Raw genomic sequence first — 22,220 nt, forward strand, 5'->3', positions numbered from 1 at the left:
CAGATGGGAGCGGTGGGCGGAGTGAACCAGCTTATTTGCATTAAAGGTACAGGCTACAAAAACAGCTATATGTTGCTCTGAGCACAAAATATAGCATATTCTGGAACTTCAATAAATGATCTGATGGATGTTTTGAGTTGAAACTTGCAGACACATTCTGGAGACACCAAAGCTTTATCTTACATCTTGTAAAAAGGGCTAAAAAAGGATATCTGAATAAGAAATGCTAGTCTATATTCATGAATGTTCATGGGATAAACTAGTTTCAATAGTAATTTTAAAATTGCTACATCTAGTTATTACATATAACTGAAACAAATGTGTAATTATAACCAGTAATGATTAATTAATCATTTTTCCCCTATGAGTTAAAATTGTCAGGGGATGCAGCAAGTGTGCGTGATGGTTTTATGCTGGTGATGGTGACACTAATTGGCTGTTTAATGGTCCCGTGTAAAGTGGTTGGTGGTGCTGAATGATGGTGAAGCCTGGGGATTCCATCACAATTAACAAAACAGATTTAATTATTATAGGGTAAATAACAATGTTTTGAATATAATTTTAATAAGACAAACTGTATGTCTGAATATTGTATTTAGGAGAGAGAAAATGTTGCATGTAATTTACAGCATGAACAAAAATACAACTTAATGACTTTTTTAAGTGCTCTTTTCTCACAGATCCACTGAAAATAGTCATTACATGGATAATCGACCCATCCTGAAGAATAAGATACAGCACAGTTCTTTCTCTCCTCTTTGTCCATTGGGCTCTGAAAACCTCCAGAACCTGAAACGACAGATCAGCATCAGATGTTCAGTTCTGCTTTCTGTATAATATGATTCTGACTGAAGAATCATTTATTAGATAATAATCAGTGAAATTCAGCAATTTCTCACCCAGTGGTCATGTTGCTGCCATCAACCCATTTCCAACTGCCCTCTTCATCACTGTCAGTCAGACCAATCCAAAACGCAGTGCCACCAGATATTGCATTAAAATATTCCTTAAAAAACAATTAATAATATAGAAATTAAGTAATGACAAAAATCAGTCGACTTTGACATCACACAAACACACTTAAATATCCATCTGAATCATACAAAACACGCACACACACACACACACACACACACACACACACACACACACACACACACACACACACACACACACACAGAAAGAGAGAGAGATAGAGACAACATACAACATTACAAAAACAATGTATTTGAACAATCAATGTGCAATTAAAATAGGAAATAAGCGAACAGAATTCTTCTGTCAGGGGCGGGGTGTGAGACAGGGCTGTCCACCAACCCTCTTCAATATTTACATGTATCTGCATGCTCCTCTCCTAGAGCATGCAGATACACCGGGTCTCACACTATACGACTCCAGTGTGAAGTTCCTGCTGTTTGCAGATGATCTGGTGCTGCTGTCGCCAACAGAAGAGGGTCTACAGCAGCAGCCTGATATCCTGCACAGCTCCCGTCAGACCTGGGCCCTGACCGTTAACCCAAAGAAAACTAAAACTAAAAACCCAGAAACACAGCTTTACCCTTGGTATGACAAAAATTTAACCTGCCATAAGCTACACATACCTTGGGTTGAAAATAAGTGCTAATGGAAAACTAAATTCAGCTGTGAATGAACTAAAAGAGAAAGCAAGAAAGGCCCTTTTACATCATTAAAAAAATCAACACAAATAGAAATTTCAATTAGAATCTGGCTCAAAATTTTCCAGTCAGTGATTGAACCTATAGTTCTATACGGGAATGAAGTGTGGGGTCCTCTCCTCAGTTATGAGCTTGATAAGTGGGATAAAAATTTAGTTGAAGGCCTACATGCCGAGTTCTATAGGAGCATCCTCGGGGTACAGAGGAACACACCCAGCAATGCATGCAGGGCAGAATTAGGCCAGTATCCTCTACTCATGCGCATTGAGAAACGATCTGTTAAATTTTGGAAACACATTAAAATGAGTGACCCCGACTCTTATCATTTTAAAGCCCTCAAAACCCAAGAAATAAAAATTGAAAAAAAGTCTCCTGATTCAGACGGTCCTGAAGCTGCAAACACAGCTAGCACCCAATACATTAATGCCTGTCACAAAAAGAGAAAGCAGACCAATAAAAACATCAGTGGTGTGCCTGCAAACACACACACACACACACACACACACACACACACACACACACATACTTGTTTTTGTGCATTGTGGGGGTCACCTGTCACGGTGGTTACGTAATGGGGACCGCCCTTTCTGATGATGTTAGAGACATAAAAAAAATAGTTTGCCACACAAAAACACAAACTATTTCATGAAATCACTTCAGATTTTGGATATTCCGCAAATTTTTTTTTAGACCTGACACAGTGGTCACTTGTGGGGACATTTCAGGTTTTGTGTAGAAGTGGGGTCCGCCACATACACAACCGATTTTTAGACAAAGTGGGGACCAATTCTACACACACATTACTGGTTTTGAGTCAAAGTAAGGACCAGGTCTACACACACATTACCGGTATTGAGTCAAAGTAAGGACCAGGTCTACACACACATTACCGGTATTGAGTCAAAGTAAGGACCAGGTCTACACACACATTACCGGTATTGAGTCAAAGTAAGGACCAGGTCTACACACACATTACCGGTATTGAGTCAAAGTAAGGACCAGGTCTACACACACATTACCGGTATTGAGTCAAAGTAAGGACCAGGTCTACACACACATTACCGGTATTGAGTCAAAGTAAGGACCAGGTCTACACACACATTACCGGTATTGAGTCAAAGTAAGGACCAGGTCTACACACACATTACCGGTATTGAGTCAAAGTAAGGACCAGGTCTACACACACATTACCGGTATTGAGTCAAAGTAAGGACCAGGTCTACACACACATTACCGGTATTGAGTCAAAGTAAGGACCAGGTCTACACACACATTACCGGTATTGAGTCAAAGTAAGGACCAGGTCTACACACACATTACCGGTTTTTAGGCAACGTGGGGATCAGATCAGCACCCTTACTAATATTAAATTTTAAACCTCAATCAAGTAATTTGACAGTAAACTGCTTTAGAATTTTCATTTGAAGAGCAGGTCAGTTTATAAAAAATGTAATTTGAATACAGAAGGAACCTCAAGATCCAAACAGGAAATGGTCCAGAATAGATTTAATAAATGTTATATTTATTATAAATAATTTCCACAAAACCTTTAAACACAAAAAAACAGTAAACACAAAATCCATGAAACTCTCTTGCATGTCTAAAAGCAGTTCTCATTGGGTATAACAAGCTTCCACATAACTCTTCCATGTCTGTATACACATTTAGTTAAGTGCAATAGCAAACAATATTAAACGGTTAGTTCACCTCAAAATGAAGATTCTGTTATTAATTCCTCTCCTTCATATTTTTTCAATCCCTTGCTGTCTAAGGAGGATGAGGAGTTCTTGCACTTCATCTAAGTTATCTTTCTTTGAGTCTGAAGATGAATGAAGTTCTCAGGGGATTAGAGTGAGATGAGGGCAAGTAATTAATAATATAATGTGCATTTGGGTAAACTCTTAAAACCCACCAGTATGTTCTATTTCTGTTTCGGTCGTATTTTAACTATTTGAAAAAAAAAACATTAAAAATATTTAAAAATGTATTTATAAAGAACTGAACCCCACAAATGCAGAGACCTTCATCATATAACCAAGCAACCAAAACTCCAAATAGATATCATTTGTTAAGCATTAACTCTACATTAATAGTAAGCAGTTTAAAAACACAGCTAAATGCTCTATTGTTGACTTATAAGCATGTGTAATGTGCTCAATTTTTGTGTTTTCATACTTTGTTTATAATTCATTTTTCATTACTAAATGAAGTCTTGCATTATTTACAAACTAGTTGTCTAAGAATGGTTGGTGTTTTTTAAGATCATTAAGAATGAGTAAATGATTAAAAAACTATGTGAATGAACATTTATACATTTACTATTCAGGCATATAATCAGGGCAAAAAATAAATAAAAAATACAATCGGTTCACTCTAAGCAGAATTTATATTTTTTCGGTTCTGTTCTTGCGTTGTTTAATAGACAAAATATTCCGAAAACAGTTTTCTAGAAAAAAAAAAAAAAAAAAACTTTATTTAATTACAAAGTATTGCAGGGCTCTAGAGTGCTCTGTTTTTTTAATGGTGCAACTAAAAAATCTATACGAGGGGTAAGATTAAATGAATTTTCAATAAGTATCATTAAAGACATATTTATAATATGAACTTGCTTTTGGTTATTGATTGACACGCTGTTTAAAGGTGCTACACACAGCCCCACTCCTTGGTATCGAGCGCAGGCCCGGCGCTACATTTAGATGTTGTATAATATGAAATAGCAATAAAAATTTTGAAAATTGTTATGAAATAGTTTTTCAGTTATGTAGCCTAATAAAAATATTTAGTACACTGCAAAGTGCAATTAATATTTAAATGTATTATATCCATTATTATTAATATTAGTAAAATTGACAAAACACAGAACTCTTTTGAACGTTTGCTTTCATTTTGACATGCTAAAGCGCACTTTTACAGTTTTGTAAAGAAACATCCCATTATGCAGCAGCAGTCAAGTTAGGACACTTAAAAATGCCTTTTGCACTTAAAGATGAACGGCCTGCGAAGTCAAGTTTACATTGTTATAAATTAAATAGATATAGCCTAATGTGTAAGTGAATTTGCTGCAGATCCACGTCTCACATGTGCTGTAGGTAGGGTAAATGATAATCTTTTTAAAAAATTTACTTTAGGCTATACTGCTATTTGCTCATGCAAAATTAAACACCAGAAAATATATCGTAGGCCTATATTAAGAGCTAAATTACAGTTAGCATCATAATTAGTTCAATTATGTGCTGTAGGCTATTGATTGACCAACACCCCCTGTATACAGTTTACCCACTGCAGGTCTACAGTTCTGATGTGTATTTTAAATTTCTTGTTTTAAATGTTGTTTTTAATGGCCTATTGGCAGCGTATAGCCGTTAAGCTTATAGTCTAAGCATGTCATTTTATTATTATTAACATAAATTACAAAGTAGCATCCTTATGATTTTATTTTGTTTCTGTATATTTTTATCAAATGAAAAATGCAATGAGTTATACTTTGGTTTTAATTTTATTAGAAATTTAATAGCCGTTTAGGCAACACTACTTCTACATGTCATTGGCTCTGATTGCGTTTTTTTACAGATAACCTATTTACAAAGATTTTTATTAAACAAGTGCACTACCACAAGATATTTTTGTAGGTGTAAAAATCTAAAAAGTATCATTATCATATTCTTGCCTTATTCATCTTTAATATAAATATTAAATTTAACACATTCATTCATTAAACTAGGGATGCTAACGATTACTCGATTGATTTATTGTCGGTAACCCTTTAAAACCGATAGACCTTATCGATGACCGATTAAGCATGGGCATTTAATAAGTTATGCTTTGCTCTTTGAGATGCGTCCACGATTTCACACATTACATAATCAAGTGTGCGCTACGTTACCCTATGGAGTCGTGCACTCTCTTGACTTTGCATATTGGTTATGCACATACTGGTCATTATGCTCAGATCTCGTTTATCCACTGGTGCTGCCATTAATCCGCTGGTCAAGTAATCAAAAAGTAGGCTACATGACGTTTAATTATGGGCAGGTTATTAAGACCAAACATTGGTTGTGCAAACTGTATTACGTTCTCTAAAATTTTAAAGTGTTTTAAGCTACATTATCTTTTTATAGACTGGCATAGGCCTAAATACGCATCACGGCCAGACATTTATAGTTTATATAAAAACGAGCGTCACCGTCGCATTTGTTCACATGCTTTAAATTAATGCTTTTTGTCTCCCAAATTCATATAATAAAGAGAATGATAAAATAACATTATTAACCGTTTAACTGTAAACATTTCTGTTCAGAACGATTAAAGTTGATCTTTTTTTTCGGTTTTCGTTTCTGTTCCTGAAAAATGTCATTTGATTCTGTTTTTCGTTTCCGTTCCTTGAACCGGTTTGGAGCCCTGCATATAATACGTTTTTCTGCATGTTAAATAATGCTTTATTAACTCAACTTCATGCAGTTTTGTGATCTAATCTAAAGTGAGGAATATTGATGCTTTTTTAAATCCCTTATAAATGACAATTAAAAGCTCAGAATCATTCATTTATTCATTTATTTTCATTTTAGTTTTCTCTCTTTATTAATCCGGGGTCGCAACAGCAGATTGAACCACCAACTTATCTAGCACGTTTATATGCAGCTGATGCCCTTCCAGCTGCAACCCATCCCTGGGACACATCCATACACATACACACTCAATCACGCTCAATTACTACGGACCATTTTAGGCTACCCAATTCACCTGTACCGCATGTAGGAGCACCCACACCAACACAGGGAGAACATGCAAACTTTACACAGAAATGCCAACTGACCCAGCCAGGGCTCGAACCAGCGACCTTCTTGCTGTGAGGTGACAGCACTACCTACTGTGTATCAAATAAACAATAAGTAATTGCAATCGTACCTAAACAAATACAATTACTGTAAATTTTAAACATTGCTGAATAACAGGAGTGTCGAAATACAACATCATTTGATAAAACAACAATATAATAATTTAACAATACATTACGTGTAAAGCAATTTTATATTTAGACAAGATTGCAATGATTTACTTTTCATTTGATACAGTTTCATTTGAGCATCTTTTAATAAGTAGAAATTAATAGTCATTTTTTTCCTGTATATAATGTAACTGAGCCTTATATTGTCATTTATAATGGATTTATAAAGCATGAATAGCCCTCGCTTTAGATTAGATCACAAAACTGCATGAAGTTGAGTTCATAAAGCATTTATTAACATACTAAACAACTTATTATATGCCTAAATAATAAGAATTATCAATGTTATTTTGAATAGTTTATTAATCATTTACTTGCACATTCTGAATTATCTAAAAAAAAACACCAACTACTTTTAAATATCTGGTTTGTTAATGATGTATTTGTCATTACTAAATTAAGTATTGCATTATTTACCAAGTATGAAAACAATCATTAAGCACATTATAATTGTGCTTATAAGTCAATAATATTTGTAATTTATATTTATAAATATAATTTATAAACTGCTTACTAATGTCTATTAATGTAGCGTTAATGCTTAACAAACGTTCAACTAACTATTTGCTAATGTTTCATAAATAATTCATTGTGTGCAGTTATTATAGTGTTACCCAACATTTATATATCTTATTAATCAGGCATATAGTAATGGTTACTCTGTCTAATAATAAATGCTTTATAAACTCAACTTCATGCAGTTTTGTGAGCTAATGTAAAGTGAGGACTATTGATGCTTTATAAATCCCTTATAAATGACAATTAAAATCTCAGCTATATTCTAAACAGAAAAAAAGAAATAAATTAAAAGGGGGAGTGATTTATAGCTTTATATATATATATATAATATATATATATATATATATATATATATATATATGGTGAAGCAGTGGCGCGGTAGGTAGTGCTGTCGCCTCACAGCAAGAAGGTCACTGGTTTGAACCTTGGTTCAGTTGGCATTTCTGTGAGAAGTTTGCATGTTCTCCCTGCATTCGTGTGGGTTTCCTCCGGGTGCAAAGGCACAGTCCAAAGACATGCTACAGGTGAATTGGGAAGGCTAAATTGTCCCTAGTGTATGAGTGTGACAGGCCCATATGATAGGCTGGCCGGAAGGTGTAAAAAAAGTCTTTATCATATGGACAAGTCTAAAACTGAAGGACTTGTTCCAAAAAGAGCCGACCCCGCAATCATATGGGACTAAGGCCAAAGAAGATATATATATATATATATATATTTTCATTCATTTCAAGATACACAAATGAAACTATCTAATGAAAAGTAAATCTTTGCAATCTTATCAAAATATAAAATTACTGTACAGTGCAAACATCACAGAAACACTGAAATGAATATTGTCATGTTGTTAATTGTTGTTTTGAAATGATGTTGTATTTTTATTTTGCAATGTTTAAACTTTACAGATTTTTTTTTAATAAGATTGCAAAGATTTATTGTTCATTAGATACTGAGCCTTAAATTGTCATTTATAAGGGATTTATCAACTATAAACAGTCCTTAGGTCACAAAACTGCATGAAGTTGTGTTATTATAGCATTTACTAACACACATGGTTACAATTACTATATGCCTGAATATAACATGCATAAATGTTCATTTGAATAGTTTATTAATCATTTATTAACTCATTCTGAATTATCTTAAAAACCACCAACTACTCTTATATACAAATAGTTTGTAAATAATGCAATACATAATATAGTAATGAAAAATGAATCAGTAACAAAGCATGAAAATACAATTAAGTCAAGTCAAGAATACAGCGTTTGAAGCTGTATTTATAAACTGCTTCCTAAAGTCTATTTATGTAGAGTTAGTGCTAAACTAATGATGTATAGTGTGCAGTTACTATGAAAGTGTTATTCAGAGTCGAGATTCAGTTTTTAATATAAAAATCCAAAGCTGACCAATCTCTGGTTTTTAGAGCCAATGGTTCAGCTTTCACCACAGCATGTTCTTCCTGTTTGCTCCAGGATCTTCTCTTTATGGGACCTATGGGTGGTTAAAATATAAAAAAGTGGTTTTAGTTGCATAAATGTTCAGTCATTTTTACAACATGTGCTGTTATGTTAGTTTAATATTGTGATAGAAATTGCTAGAAAAATATGTCTTGCCTATTATTAAAAATACTTAAGATGGAGATGGATTAAAAATACTTCCTATTAACTTCAAATCTGGTTAATGGGGTTACACTTTATTCCATAGTCCAGTTTAGACATTCTTCTAACTATGCGTAACTCTGCAACTACGTTAATTATCTCACCGTAAAGTATTATGTATTAGAGTATTTGCATACTGTTAGAATGTTCAATAAGACTAACGCTCATCTGATTATCAGTAGAGTATTAGCAGACTGTTAGCTCAAGTTTAGCTCAAAACACTACACTGTAACACATATCTGTTCATTACCAGTTCCTGTATTTTGTGATTTACAAGTGGGTTTTTTTTTGTGTGTGGTGGTGAATTGCATTATGGGATGTTGATCTCTGCTCTGTGCACTTTTGATGTTGAAAATTCAACTCTACAGTTTAACAAAGTGACTTTTACTGACATTTTAGTAGTTTGAAATAATATAATGTATAAGAAATAATATATAGAGATAAATAAGTCTTTAGAATAACAGAAAATGTACCGGCAGTTTATTACAAGGTTTCTGTAGCATAATATACAACACCAACCCAAACAAAAAGTCACTTTTTTTTACTTTTTAAGATTAAAAGTTGTTGGAAGAAAGATCAAGATCCCATAATGCAATTCAAGAGCAGAAACAAACAGATTTCATAAAAACAAATTATGAAAAACTGCTAATTTAATTATTATTACTTATTTTTATTAATTTTAGAGTGTAGAGTATTAGCTGACAGTTAAGGTTACCTCAATAAAACTGACTCTCATTGGTCTCAGTAAATAGTACAGCAGACTGTTAGGTTACGCTCAAAATTTGTACAATATGACTAACTCTTTATAAATTTAGTAGAGCATTAGCAGTGTTGATTCTAACAGACAGTCTAATGGCTGTTAGTTGACAAGTAGTTGCAGTTACTTGTAGTTAGTAGTAGTAGTAGTAGTAGTAGTAAAGTAAATTATCAAAATAAAGTGTAACCAGATATGCAATTAGTATATTTTTCCAAAGTATTTAGCAATATTGTTTAACTAACATGAAATGAGACATCAAGTGCAACTGTACTGAAATCATCATAGAAGTAATGTGCTTCTGTCCTGTTTTAACCTACATGTTATGTAAATGAGCTTGTGCATTTGGACTTGTACAATAACACAAGTCAGTCACAAATTAACTTAAATGATCATACCTCTCTTTTTTGTGAATGCTGGGTCTGCATCACTATCTTCACAGACACTGTACCATGGTGATGATACTTGAGGGGACTCTGAAAGTAAAAATCAAGTCTGAGAGTTGACTTCTCTGCATAAAGCTTACCAAAATATTTATTTGATTTTGTGTTGTTCTTTTTAATGGGTAAAAGCGTGTGATGGTAGCTTAAAAATAGTTTTCAAACATAGCACATACATATCATGATAAATATAAACATTCTGAAAAAAGAAAAAATCTGATCAGAAAAATAAATAATATTTTTACCTTTTAGATTGGACTTCACCTCCTCCAAAATCACAATCCACTGTAACTTTCTCTGAATGTAAAAACCCACACAAAAATATATCATTTAAAACAATATGATAAATATGTTTGCAAATACAAATGTGTATATAACATCCAGAAAATCTTGCACTGTATTACATGTTTGTGTGTAAACCCACGATTTGATCAAGATTCCACCCTTTAAAATCTTCTGAGCGTCTGTTTTCAAGTCCCAGAAAAACTGAGTTGTGGGAACAGAGCAGTTCTCTTCTGCAGTCATACAGTCATAACACACACATACATATGAAGAGTTTGGTTGCAAAATGCGATAAACGGCATTTTTTGACATTTGGATTTTATTATTGGAAATCACTGTTCAGATGTACCTTAATCTATGTGTGAATTGCTGCCATTAATAACATTTAAGAATGCACATTTTAGGCCAAGTACAAAACGTATTTTTTTTCACAAAACGCAATATCCGTCAGACCAGTTTCTTTACAAAGTGCGATATAACAGTTAAGAGAGCGTTCAGGATGCGGCGCGAGCTCAGCATCCCCTGGGAAGAGAGTCATCGCCGGTGAAGTGCTCAGAGTTTGCTCATTGATTTAGCGATAGAAGATGAAGTCTTCAACTTCACAAAAAATTATAAAAAGGCCACAAAAATGGACCAGAATAAGATACTTCTGCGTCAACAATACACAAATGCAGCAGGGAACGAGTCTCCGCTGATGTCAAGAGAAGGCCTAGGAGCGCCTTTTTTCCTACTCCCCATCACAAGATACCTGTCTGCAAGTGTCCTTTATAAGTTTATTTTTTAAATAATTTCTTACATGTAGCTGAGTAGCCTATCTGAAGATTTATTTATGCAGTTGCACCTATTATTTAAAATTAATTCTTGTTGTTGTTGATTTATTACAAAGGAACTTAAAGGGCACATGTTGTTATGGAGAAAACGGTTTAGCTTTTTCACAACCAAATAAATAAGCTATTATTATTATTACAGTGAAATAATTCATTAAATATGACATAGCGAGGCAAGTTTGTGTCACGGACTCAGCTCCGCCCGCTCTAATCATACAGGTTTGGTTTTCTGCAGCGGTGTGGAAGGAGCCGCCCCCCACTCTTTCTGTACCAAGCTAAAGGTCATTTATCTAACTAACTTAATCTTACTTATCAAACAAAACATTGATTCACTAGCTTTTGGTAATGGTATTAATGTAGTATAATATAGCCTAAGGTGGATGTAGCGTTTTGCAAAAAAAAAAAAAAAAAGTTATGTTGTGTACATTCTGGCCAAATCTAACTTAGAATCTTATTATTATTAATCAATCTTTGCATATATTATTCCATGTTTGACAATGTGGGTTGGATTAATATGTAGCATTTTGGCATGTTTTTTTTACTTAATTATAGACATAAAATTAAATAAAAAATATCCTGGATTTGAAAATATTGTGTTCCTGGCCTTCACTGAGCTCAAGTTATAGTTTAATGTACAGAAATTGTGAATGAACTTGACTGTTGATGTCCTGAAAAATAATGTCAAAATTACCAACATTTTTTTAAATGGATATATCTCGTTCTGCAATGAAACTCTTTATATACAGTTGAAGTCAGAATTATTAGCCCCCCTGAATTATTAGACAGCTTGTTTATTATTTCCCCAATTTCTGTTTAACGGAGAGAAGATTTTTTTCAACACATTTCTAAACATAATAGTTTTAATAACTATTTCTAATAATCATTTCTAATAATGGACTTATTTTCTCTTTGCCATGACGACAGTAAATAATATTAGACTAGATATTCTTTAAGACACTTCTGTACAGCTTAAAGTGAAATTTAAAGGCTTCACTAGGGTAGTTAGGTTAACTAGGCAGGTTAGGGTAATTAGTCAAGTTATTGTATAACGATGGTTTGTTCTGTAGATTATCGAGAAAAAAATATAGCTTAAAGAGGCTAATAATTTTTTCCCTTAAATGGTGTTTAAAAAATGTAAACTGTTTTTATTCTAGTCAAAATAAAACAAATAAGACTTTCTCCAGAAGAAAAAAATATTATCAGACACACTGTGAAAATTTCCTTGCTCTGTTAAACATCGTTTAGGAAATATTTAAAAAAGAAGAGAAAAATTCCAAGGGGTCTAATAATTCTGACTTCAACTGTATATATATATATATATATATATATATATATATATATATATATATATATATATATATATATATATATATATATATATATAGTTTAATGTACAGATATATATGAAAGTATATACAGTTGAAGTCAGCCCACCTTTTTAAAACTTTTTTACAAATATTTCCCAAATGATGTGTAACAGAGCAGGGAATTTTTTCATAGTATGTCTGATAATATTTTTTTCTTCTGGAGAAAGTCTTATTTGTTTTATTTCAGCTAGAATAAAAGCAATTTTAATTTTTTATGAACCATTTTAAGGTCAATATTATTATCCCTCCAATAACTTGCCTAGTTACCCTAATTAATTTAGTGAAGCCTTTAAATGTCACTTTAAGCTGTATAGAAGTGTCTTGAAAAATATCTAGTCAAATAATATTTACTGTCATCATGGCAAAGAGAAAATAAATCAGTTATTAGAGATGAGTTATTAACACTGTTATGATTAGAAATGTGTTAAAAAAAATATGCTTTCCATTAAACAGAAATTTAGTACAAGAAATAAACAAGGGGGCTAATAATTCTGACTTCAACTGTATATAATTAAAAATATATATTTATATATAATTTTATAAATATTTTATATAAAATTATTTTATATATTTTTATATATAATTTTTAATTTTTATTTTGAAATATATAATTTAGACAGTAGTACTCAAGGGTCCAGGGGTCTGTTCTTCGGACCTCGCTAAAATAATCTATGAATATATTACAGATCCTGGATCTTTTAATCTTGATAACTCATCTTAGGCTAATTTGGTTCTTCAAAAAAGTTTGCGAATCAGATTAAACTGATCTGAGAGGTGTTGTGACTGTGTGTTGTGACAGATCTATTGATCCTCAAAATCATTATCAGCAATGCAACGATTGGCTGACGGCACAGCAGCGTGATGACATCTGATTAATGGACAGTTATCAAAATTACATGAAATCCGTAGTAAACGGTTCGTTAAATCTGATATGCAATAACAGAGTTGTGAGTCACTAGCTGGAGCAGAGCAGTTCTCTTCCCCTGTCATATGGTCATCCTTCAATATAAGCTGTATATAAAAAAAAAATATATTAGTTAGACAGCAGTACTCAAGGGTCGCGGTCCCCACTATGTCAGACCTTACTGTGTGTGTATTGAGGACTAAGTGTCTTTCACAGCTTCTCTAACATGCCTCTGGTCCCCACAATGTCAGTGCATATGTTCACCAATTAGGACACACACTCTGTTTCATTTCTATATTTTGATTAAGTTAAATAATTACAATTAAATACACCACTACTACAACAACCACTACTATTACTACTACAACTAATAATATTAATAATAATAATAATAATAATAATAATTGTTATTATTATTATTATAAACACACCTCATCAGAGTTGTGGGTCTCCTACTGGAGCAGAGCAGTTCTCTTCCTCTGTCATATGGTCATCCTTCCATCCTTCAATAAAAGCTGAATAAAAAAAAAATATATATATATATTAGTTAGACAGCAGTACTTAAGGGTCCCGGTCCCCACTACGTCAGACCTTACTGTGTGTGTATTCAGGACTAAGTGTGTTTCACAGTTTCTCTAACATGCCTCTGGTCCCCACAATGTTACACTAGTGCATACATTCATACATTAGGACACACACTCTGTTTCATTTCTATATTTTGATTAAGTTAAATAATTACAATTAAATGCACTACTACTACTACAACAACAACTATTACTACTACTACTACTACTACTACTACTAATAAAAATAATAACAACAACATTAAACACACCTCATCAGAGAGTTGTGGGTCTCGTACTGGAGCAGAGCAGTTCTCTTCCTCTGTCATATGGTCATCCTTCAATCAAAGCTGAATAAAAAAAATAAAAAAATATATATTAGTTAGACAGCAGTACTCAAGGGTCCCGGTCCCCACTATGTCAGACCTTACTGTGTGTGTATTCAGGACTAAGTGTCTTTCACAGCTTCTCTAACATGCCTCTGGTCCCCACAATGTCAGTGCATATGTTCACAAATTAGGACACACACTCTGTTTCATTTCTATATTTTGATTAAGTTAAATAATTACAATTAAATACACCACTACTACAACAACAACTACTACTACTACTACTACAACAACTAGTAATAATAATAATAATAATAATAATAACAACAACAACAACAACAACAACAACAATATTAATAAACACACCTCATCAGAGAGTTGTGGGTCTCGTACTGGAGCAGAGCTGTTCTCTCCTTCTGTCATATGGTCATACTTCAGCAAACCTGAATATAAAAATATATATAGTTAGACAGCAGTACTCAAGGGTTCCAGTCCCCACTATGTCAGACCGTACTGTGTGTGTGTTCAGGACTAAGTGTGTTTCACAGCTTCTCTAACATGCCTCTGGTCCCCACAATGTTACACTAGTGCATATGTTCATACATTAGGACACACACTCTGTTTCATTTCTAGATTTTGATTAAGTTAAATAATTACAATTAAATGCACTACTACTACAACAACAACTACTACTACTACTATTACTAATAATAATAATAACAACAACAATAATAAACACACCTCATCAGAGTTGTGAGTCTCGTACTGGAGCAGAGCAGTTCTCTTCCTCTGTCATATGGTCAACTTTCAATATAAGCTGAATATAAAAAAAATTATATTAGTTAGACAGCAGTACTCAAGGGTTCCGGTCCCCACTATGTCAGACCGTACTGTGTGTGTATTCAGGACTAAGTGTTTTTCACAGCTTCTCTAACATGCCTCTGGTCCCCACAATGTTACACTATTGCATACATTCACCAATTAGGACACACACTCTGTTTCATTTCTATATTTTGATTAAGTTAAATAATTATAATTAAATGCACTACTACTACAACAACAACAACTATTACTACTTCTACTACTACTACTAATAATAATTATTATTATTATTAAATTTAAACACACCTCATCAGAGGGTTGTGGGTCTCCTACTGGAGCAGAGCAGTTCTCTTCTTCTCGTCATATGATCATACTTCAATGAAAGCTGAATATAAAAAACAAAAAATAATAATTAGACAGTAGTACTCAGGGCTCCTGGTCCCCACTATGTCAGACCGTACTGTGTGTGTATTGAGGACTAAGTGTGTTTCCCAGCTTCTCTAACATGCCTCTGGTCCCCACAATGTTACACTATTGCATATGTTCATAAATTAGGACACACACTAAGTTAAATAATTACAATTAAATGCACTACTACAGCAACAACATCTACTACTACTACTACTACTACTACTACTACTAATAATAATACTAATACTAATAAACATACCTCATCAGAGAGTTGTCGGAGCAGTTCTCTTCTGCAGTCATATGGGCATCCTTCAATGAAAGCTATTTAAAAACAGCTTTGTTATATAAGTCATGTCATGACTATAAAGCTTTCATGACAGTCTTATGAACCCCCCTTTAAAGTAAAGCATTACCCAATTAATTAAACTTTTTTACCCATTAAGACAAGAAGAAGATATTAAGAGATTGATTTCATTATCTCTTATGGATGATGCAAACTCTATATTTTTTAACAGATTTACCCTTTATCTATATTAACATTAAAAAACTCTTAGCTTTGCTGAATGTATTAAGGATTAAAGTATTAAGTGATCAAAATGTCAAACCTTTCTCCAAGGCCAATCACATGCGCCATAGTCAAACGTTATTTCCTCTCCAAAGAAAATATCCCTGATTGCAAAATGGCACAAATGAGGTTTTCTCTGAACAACGATCTTATTGACAGTGCAGTTAGGGTGCAGATCGTCCTCATGATCGGCATCAATGCTGCAAAACTAAGAGAAAAGAGCAAGCAACATTTTAATTGTGCCCTCTCATAGCAATAAAAAGCTAAACTATGGCATGAATACAAACAGAATGAATATAATATATACATGTACATTTGAATGGGGAAAACACTTAACCACCTGTTCTTGTTTTACCATATAAAGTCAAACATAAAGACAGTATTTTTATTATTATCTCATCTATGCTTTGCTTCCACAAGCTCTATCATTTGTACTCAACCACAAAACTTCCTTTAATAAATGTGGACAACGCAAACTCTGACCTAAAAGATTTAATGTGTAGGGTTCAAAAACTACAAAAACCTCACATTAGCATCCTCTCTGTGTGTGAATTATAAATACAGTAAACCTTTTGAAGTGGATCAGAACCTTTCAACAATGTTGTTCTAATACTATTGAACACCTGTTCTTCTTTCTTAGGACAGTTTTAAAGAACTTTTTTTCCACTTCAATTGTTTACAGGTCACACTTTACAATCAGGTTTTATTAGTTAATGTACTTACTAACATGACCTAGTAATGAACAATGCATGTACAGCATTTATTAATCAGTTTAACATTTACTAATTACTAATGCATTATTCAAATCTAAATTCATGCTTGTACCAGTAATAATGCATTGCAATAATTAATGCATTGTGCGTGTTCAACTAGTAATGAACAACTTTTTTTTCATCAACTAAAGTTAACAAACATGAACAAATACTGTAATAAAGTATTATTTATTGTTCATGTTAGTAAATGCATTAACCAGCATTAACTAATTTAACCTTATTGTAAAAGGCTACTAGTTGACAGCAAATAAATAAATAAAACACACACAGTGAACATTTATGTACTTTTATATATGTTTTACACTAAGTTGGAGTTTATTATAATTATTTATCTAAAATAAAACGTTTCTACATGTCATAGAACAATAAATTAAGTACATTTCTAGGACCAGATAGCCCCACATTTTAATTAAATCCTCTATATTACTACATTAACGTATAAATAGTATATAATAGTGTTATTTCAGGATTAACGTTAAATGTTTAAAGCAATTAACCATTTAAAAAGTACGATACAAGAACTATGAAAACATACCTTAGTAACCTTCTATATATTCGGTTTCCAGTGAATGGGTCTTGTCAGTGGAGCTGGTGATGTGTTTCTCCGCATCTTTTAATGGTTTTATCCTCCGTCGATCCATTTAGCCGCCCGGTGATTGGTGACTGTCTGACCGCGGCTCATGCACTCCACCCCGGCCTCTGACTCACGTAGCACCGGGCAGTTAGCACGTTAGCACATTAGCGCGAGTAACTTTTACTCGTGTAAACAAGTTAAATTACATACCGAACTGTAGTTTGTGTCTTATCAGTGTTATATTAATACGTAATTTGAAACAACCTCGATTAAAACACCCAGGAAATTCGTTAAAACATTTAATTAACTATACCTGATAACTGTCAAAATATGCAACATAAGTATTTGTCATATAACCTATTTTATTACATTATGATGGTGAAAAACATTCTAACTTACCCAAAAATTCGAATAATTTGATGATAGATCTTAATTAAGTTGATTAAAGTCGGATTCATTTATGAGATTGCGCATGTGCAGTAGGCAGAGTGTGTGAATAGCGCCAAGTGTGTGTCAGGGTGCAGTACCGCCATCCGACTACAGGACCGCTATAGAGCAGTGCGCCGACACACACTTACACACTCAATTCAGGTAAATGGTCAAGGTGGGGATCAGTGAAAAAAACTGCACTAGGCATATCAGCAACGCCCCCTGAGTCTTTTAAAGGCAAAACATAGTGGGGACCGGGCCATCGGTCCCCACTATGTTTTTGGTCCCCACTTTGTGAGTGTGCTATCATGCTGAGGTCCCCACCATGTAATAAAAACAAACACACACACACACACACACACACACACACACACACACACACACACACACACACACACACACACACACACACAAAATGTTGTTGATTGTTAAAATGTACAGTTTATTCTGATCTATTTTTGTATTAATTTGTTGGATTAATATGATGTGTTGAATAATAATATAATATATTGAATATTATTGTGATATATTGAATAATATGATGTATTGTTGATATTTTATTTAATTCTTAAATATAAATATCATCTTTTTTTTTTTTAAACTACTACTATTTACTGTGTGTACTGTTTTTGTTATAATAGTTACTTTATAACTCCTTTGGCAATACATTTGTAACATTTGTCATGCCAATAAAGCAATTATTGAATTGAGAGAGAGGGAGAGAGAAAAAGAGAGGGGGGGGGGGGGATATTTCGCTCACTTGTTCTTCTTTGTTGTTTATGATGATGAGATCTGGTCCTCTGTCTCTACAGTATCTTCTGCTCTTAGACCAGTTCTTCTTCTCTGAAGAAATGAAGTAAAAACTGGACTGATTAAGTTAAACCATCCTTCTGTAAACATAATTAAAGTAAAAGTCATCATCACACTAAACGACACTATATATGAATAATAGGTTGTAACCAAATATGATGTACCCAGTTTATTACGACACTCCTGCAGGTCAAGATTCGTCAAGATTTGGTTCTGAGCATTCTCTGCTTTGATAACTTTGAAACTGGTTAGCATCTGGTCTCTCTCTTCTGTGAGGTTGGTTATGTTGATTAGTAGCTGGTCTCTCTCTTCTCTGAGGCTGGTAAATCTGGTCTGTTGTGTGTAGTTTGCATAGATGTAGACACTCAGCACTATGACTGCATTCAGCAGAAGAAAACACAGCAGCACCAAACACACTGGATAAGCTCTGGTGCTCTTTGTGTTTACTGAATCACTTCCTAATGAAGAACAATGATGTTCCATGATTAAATGTGCAAACTGTGACATTTTCATTTGAAAAAAAAAAGCTGTGCACAAACTAAATACTAAATAATTGAATGTACAAAATGTGTAGTTACCTGTTTGTTGAAGGGATTGTTGTGTGTTTGTCCTGAAGTCTTGATCTTTTATACAGTCTGCACTCTCATAAATAGCCACTGTCATTTCCAATAGATCTGTTCCTTCCCCAAGACTCGATGCTGACCACATTGTCATAAACATCTTTAGACATTTCTACTCTTATACAGGCTTATAATCTTAAACTGTTAACGCTGAATGTTCTTTGTGTGCCTTTCAGTTATGCACCTTTATCACCAACAACTAAAATAAAGAAAGAGGAAATGAGAAACGAGAAATGTGTCGAATTCAAGTCACGTGACATTACATCACATGGCGTTTTCCTGAAGCTAAGACAGTGAGCAGCATAATCTACAAATGTTCACTTACCACAGATCACATTTGATGTACAGTATTGTTTTCTTTAAGGTAATGGTGGAGAGAAATGCTTATTAGATAATGACAATGATTTCTGAGGACACACATTTACTTCCTAAACAAATGCTGTCATGTTTAACTTTGTACTGTACTTGTTTTTTTCTGAGAATGTTATTATGTTATTAATGTGGTGATTTGATTCACTGATTTGTACATTTATGCTTTCCCCTTTTGTTAATGTTTCTTTTTTTTTTTTTGATGTTGTGTAATTTATGTTTTGTTTTTGTCTTCTGGTGTTATTATTATGCGATTGTGATTAATCATGGGACCCACTTGAAAATGAGATGGTACATAAAGGGGTTAATCCTAATGAATAAATATCAATGAGAACAACAATAAGGTTAGCCTATAAAGTAACGCTAACTACTTTAACTAGGTTTCAGTGTATCTTTGTCAAACCATTTTGTTGTCCTCATACAATAATTATATTGTTGGTACAGATGAATTTATAATTTTCTCAATTTATAGTTTTGAAACTGAAAATGTCATGTAAAGTGAAATTATATATATAAAAAAATATTCACTTATAGGGAAAATGTTTTTTATGTTTTTCAACCATGAATTAACTGACTTGCTTTAGTTAAACTTAAAATCAAAATCAAAGCTAAAGTGTACTTTAAACTAAAATAATTATATATAACATTAGGCTAGGCTGTACTAAATGTACTTCCAGATATTTATTCTGGCCTCCAAATTTTCTGGGGCCCTGAGTGGCCGCTCACCTCACTTATTAGTTAAATCCCTCCCTGTCAATTGCACAGACATACATTCAGTATCCTAACATTCATGAACATTCATTGCTGAAGTGTTAAACTTTTTGTCATGTATCCAGAAATGCAGATGTTTGAGCTAAGACTTTCAGATGTGAATTTTCATGACAGCCTTAAGCTTATTGACTTTACAAATCATTTCTGGTGTAAAGGACCCAACATTTGTTCAATATATATATATATATATATATATATATATATATATATATATATATATATATATATATATATATATATATATATATATATATATAATGTGGGGAGTATACCACGTCGCCCTGGTCCCATATTCACCCCAGCTGGCACTTCATCAGCACCGGATTGTTCACAGCTGGACCTCATCAGCCGGAGAGACATAAAAGCCAGCCCCACACACAAGGAGGACGAGCTTCATTATCTGATGACTCCCTGCGCTAACGCTTGTGCCTCTCTGTCTCTCCCACAGCGGACTCGTGACGATCCAACACCCGAACTCTCACTATCCTTCACCTTATCCCCGGAGCACCACAACCAAGAAGAGCACCGTATTTTCACATTATTCACCTTGTAAATAAAGCACCCTCCGAGGACTTGTTTGTAACCAATGCTACTGTGTTTTCCCTCTGCCTCGCTACAACTGGTGGAGAATGCAGGCATTGCAGAGGGAAAAATTCAGAAGAAACACTTACCAGTAAGAAGAAATAACCGCTGAATTTTTCTTTGTGTTACAGACAGTCATCCGCTCTCTCACTCACGCTCCCTCTTACTCGGCTGTCAACATCCCATCGCCATGTCACTGGAAGAGGTACTACTCCACCTAGCAGAGATCTCCAGCAAACAGCAAACCATCTCTGAGCAGCTTACAGCCAGACAGGACAAACTGGAACAGCAGCTCCGCCAGGCGGCCAGATACAACCCGATTCCTGAATTGAGTGCACATCACCACCTCACCAAACTCAGCGACCTGGATGATATTGACGCTTACTTACACACATTTGAAGTGATTGCCAAGAGAGAAGGCTGGCCGAAAGAAAGCTGGGCGAGGATGTTGGCTCCATTCCTCACCGGAGAAGCTCAACAAGCTTATTTCGCACTTGAGACACCTAAAAATGAAGACTACAAAGCGTTAAAGAAGAAGATACTAGCCAGAATGGGGCTCTCCCCATTCAACAGTTCTCACAATGGTCTTATGATGAGAAGCAGCCGGTACGTACCCAAGCAGCTCAACTTGACGCTAAAGCAGATGCTCCGCCGGGTGGTGGCAGAGGACGGGCGCAACTGGGACCTCATGATCCCGTACGTGTTATTTGGGATCAGAGGAGTCCCCCAGGCCTCCACAGGCTTCACCCCCTTTGAACTTCTGTTTGGATGCCAACTTTTAGATGTGGCTCGTCAGGCCTGGGAGCAAGAGCCAGCCCCCCAGCGGTCGGTGATTGAACACGTACGGGACATAAGAGAACGCATCAAGAAAGTCATGCCCATCGTCAAGCAAAACCTGACCGAAGCCCAGCGCGCCCAACCGAGATTATATAACCGGCCCGCCTAACCCAGGGAGTTCCACCCAGGAGACAAGGTGATGATCCTGATTCCCACCACAACCTCGAAGTTCCTCGCATCCTGGAAGGAACCGTATACGGTGGTGGAAAGGGTAGGGCCGGTAAACTATCGAGTCCGTCAGCCGGGAAGAAGACGGGAAGAACAGCTATACAACATCAATTTGATGAAGAAGTGGGTTGCAGCTCCAGGCCACCTAGTCGCCTTCACAGAAGA

General features: G+C 34.4%; 1 protein-coding gene across 6 annotated transcripts; it reads right to left on the minus strand.

Annotated features, from left to right (window-relative positions):
- Positions 1 to 507: 507 nt before the first annotated feature.
- On the minus strand, positions 508 to 19,805 carry LOC108183910 (uncharacterized). 6 transcript variants are annotated; one of them, XR_012386337.1, is made up of 14 exons: positions 17,869 to 17,981; positions 17,431 to 17,598; positions 16,163 to 16,330; positions 15,453 to 15,531; positions 15,066 to 15,141; positions 14,691 to 14,767; positions 14,268 to 14,345; positions 13,864 to 13,947; positions 10,477 to 10,567; positions 10,298 to 10,349; positions 10,011 to 10,088; positions 8,607 to 8,691; positions 900 to 1,006; positions 508 to 789 (listed from the first exon to the last, which is right to left on the minus strand). XR_012386337.1 is itself a non-coding variant. In XM_073914759.1 (6 exons), exons 2-6 carry the CDS (start codon positions 19,426 to 19,428, stop codon positions 699 to 701), a joined length of 717 nt encoding a protein of 238 aa, XP_073770860.1. In that variant the 5' UTR covers positions 19,429 to 19,527; positions 19,654 to 19,805; the 3' UTR covers positions 508 to 698. The 6 variants fall into 6 exon arrangements, 1 of the variants encoding a protein (XP_073770860.1); XR_012386338.1 differs by lacking the exons at positions 508 to 789; positions 900 to 1,006; positions 8,607 to 8,691; ... (1 more) ...; positions 10,298 to 10,349; positions 10,477 to 10,567 and adding exons at positions 13,425 to 13,539; positions 15,817 to 15,878; XM_073914759.1 differs by lacking the exons at positions 8,607 to 8,691; positions 10,011 to 10,088; positions 10,298 to 10,349; ... (7 more) ...; positions 17,431 to 17,598; positions 17,869 to 17,981 and adding exons at positions 18,659 to 18,741; positions 18,873 to 19,166; positions 19,287 to 19,527; positions 19,654 to 19,805.
- Between the last annotated feature and the right edge of the window lie 2,415 nt (positions 19,806 to 22,220).

The sequence above is a fragment of the Danio rerio genome, chromosome 10, assembly GCF_049306965.1.
Source record: "Danio rerio strain Tuebingen ecotype United States chromosome 10, GRCz12tu, whole genome shotgun sequence".
Lineage (NCBI taxonomy): Eukaryota > Metazoa > Chordata > Actinopteri > Cypriniformes > Danionidae > Danio > Danio rerio.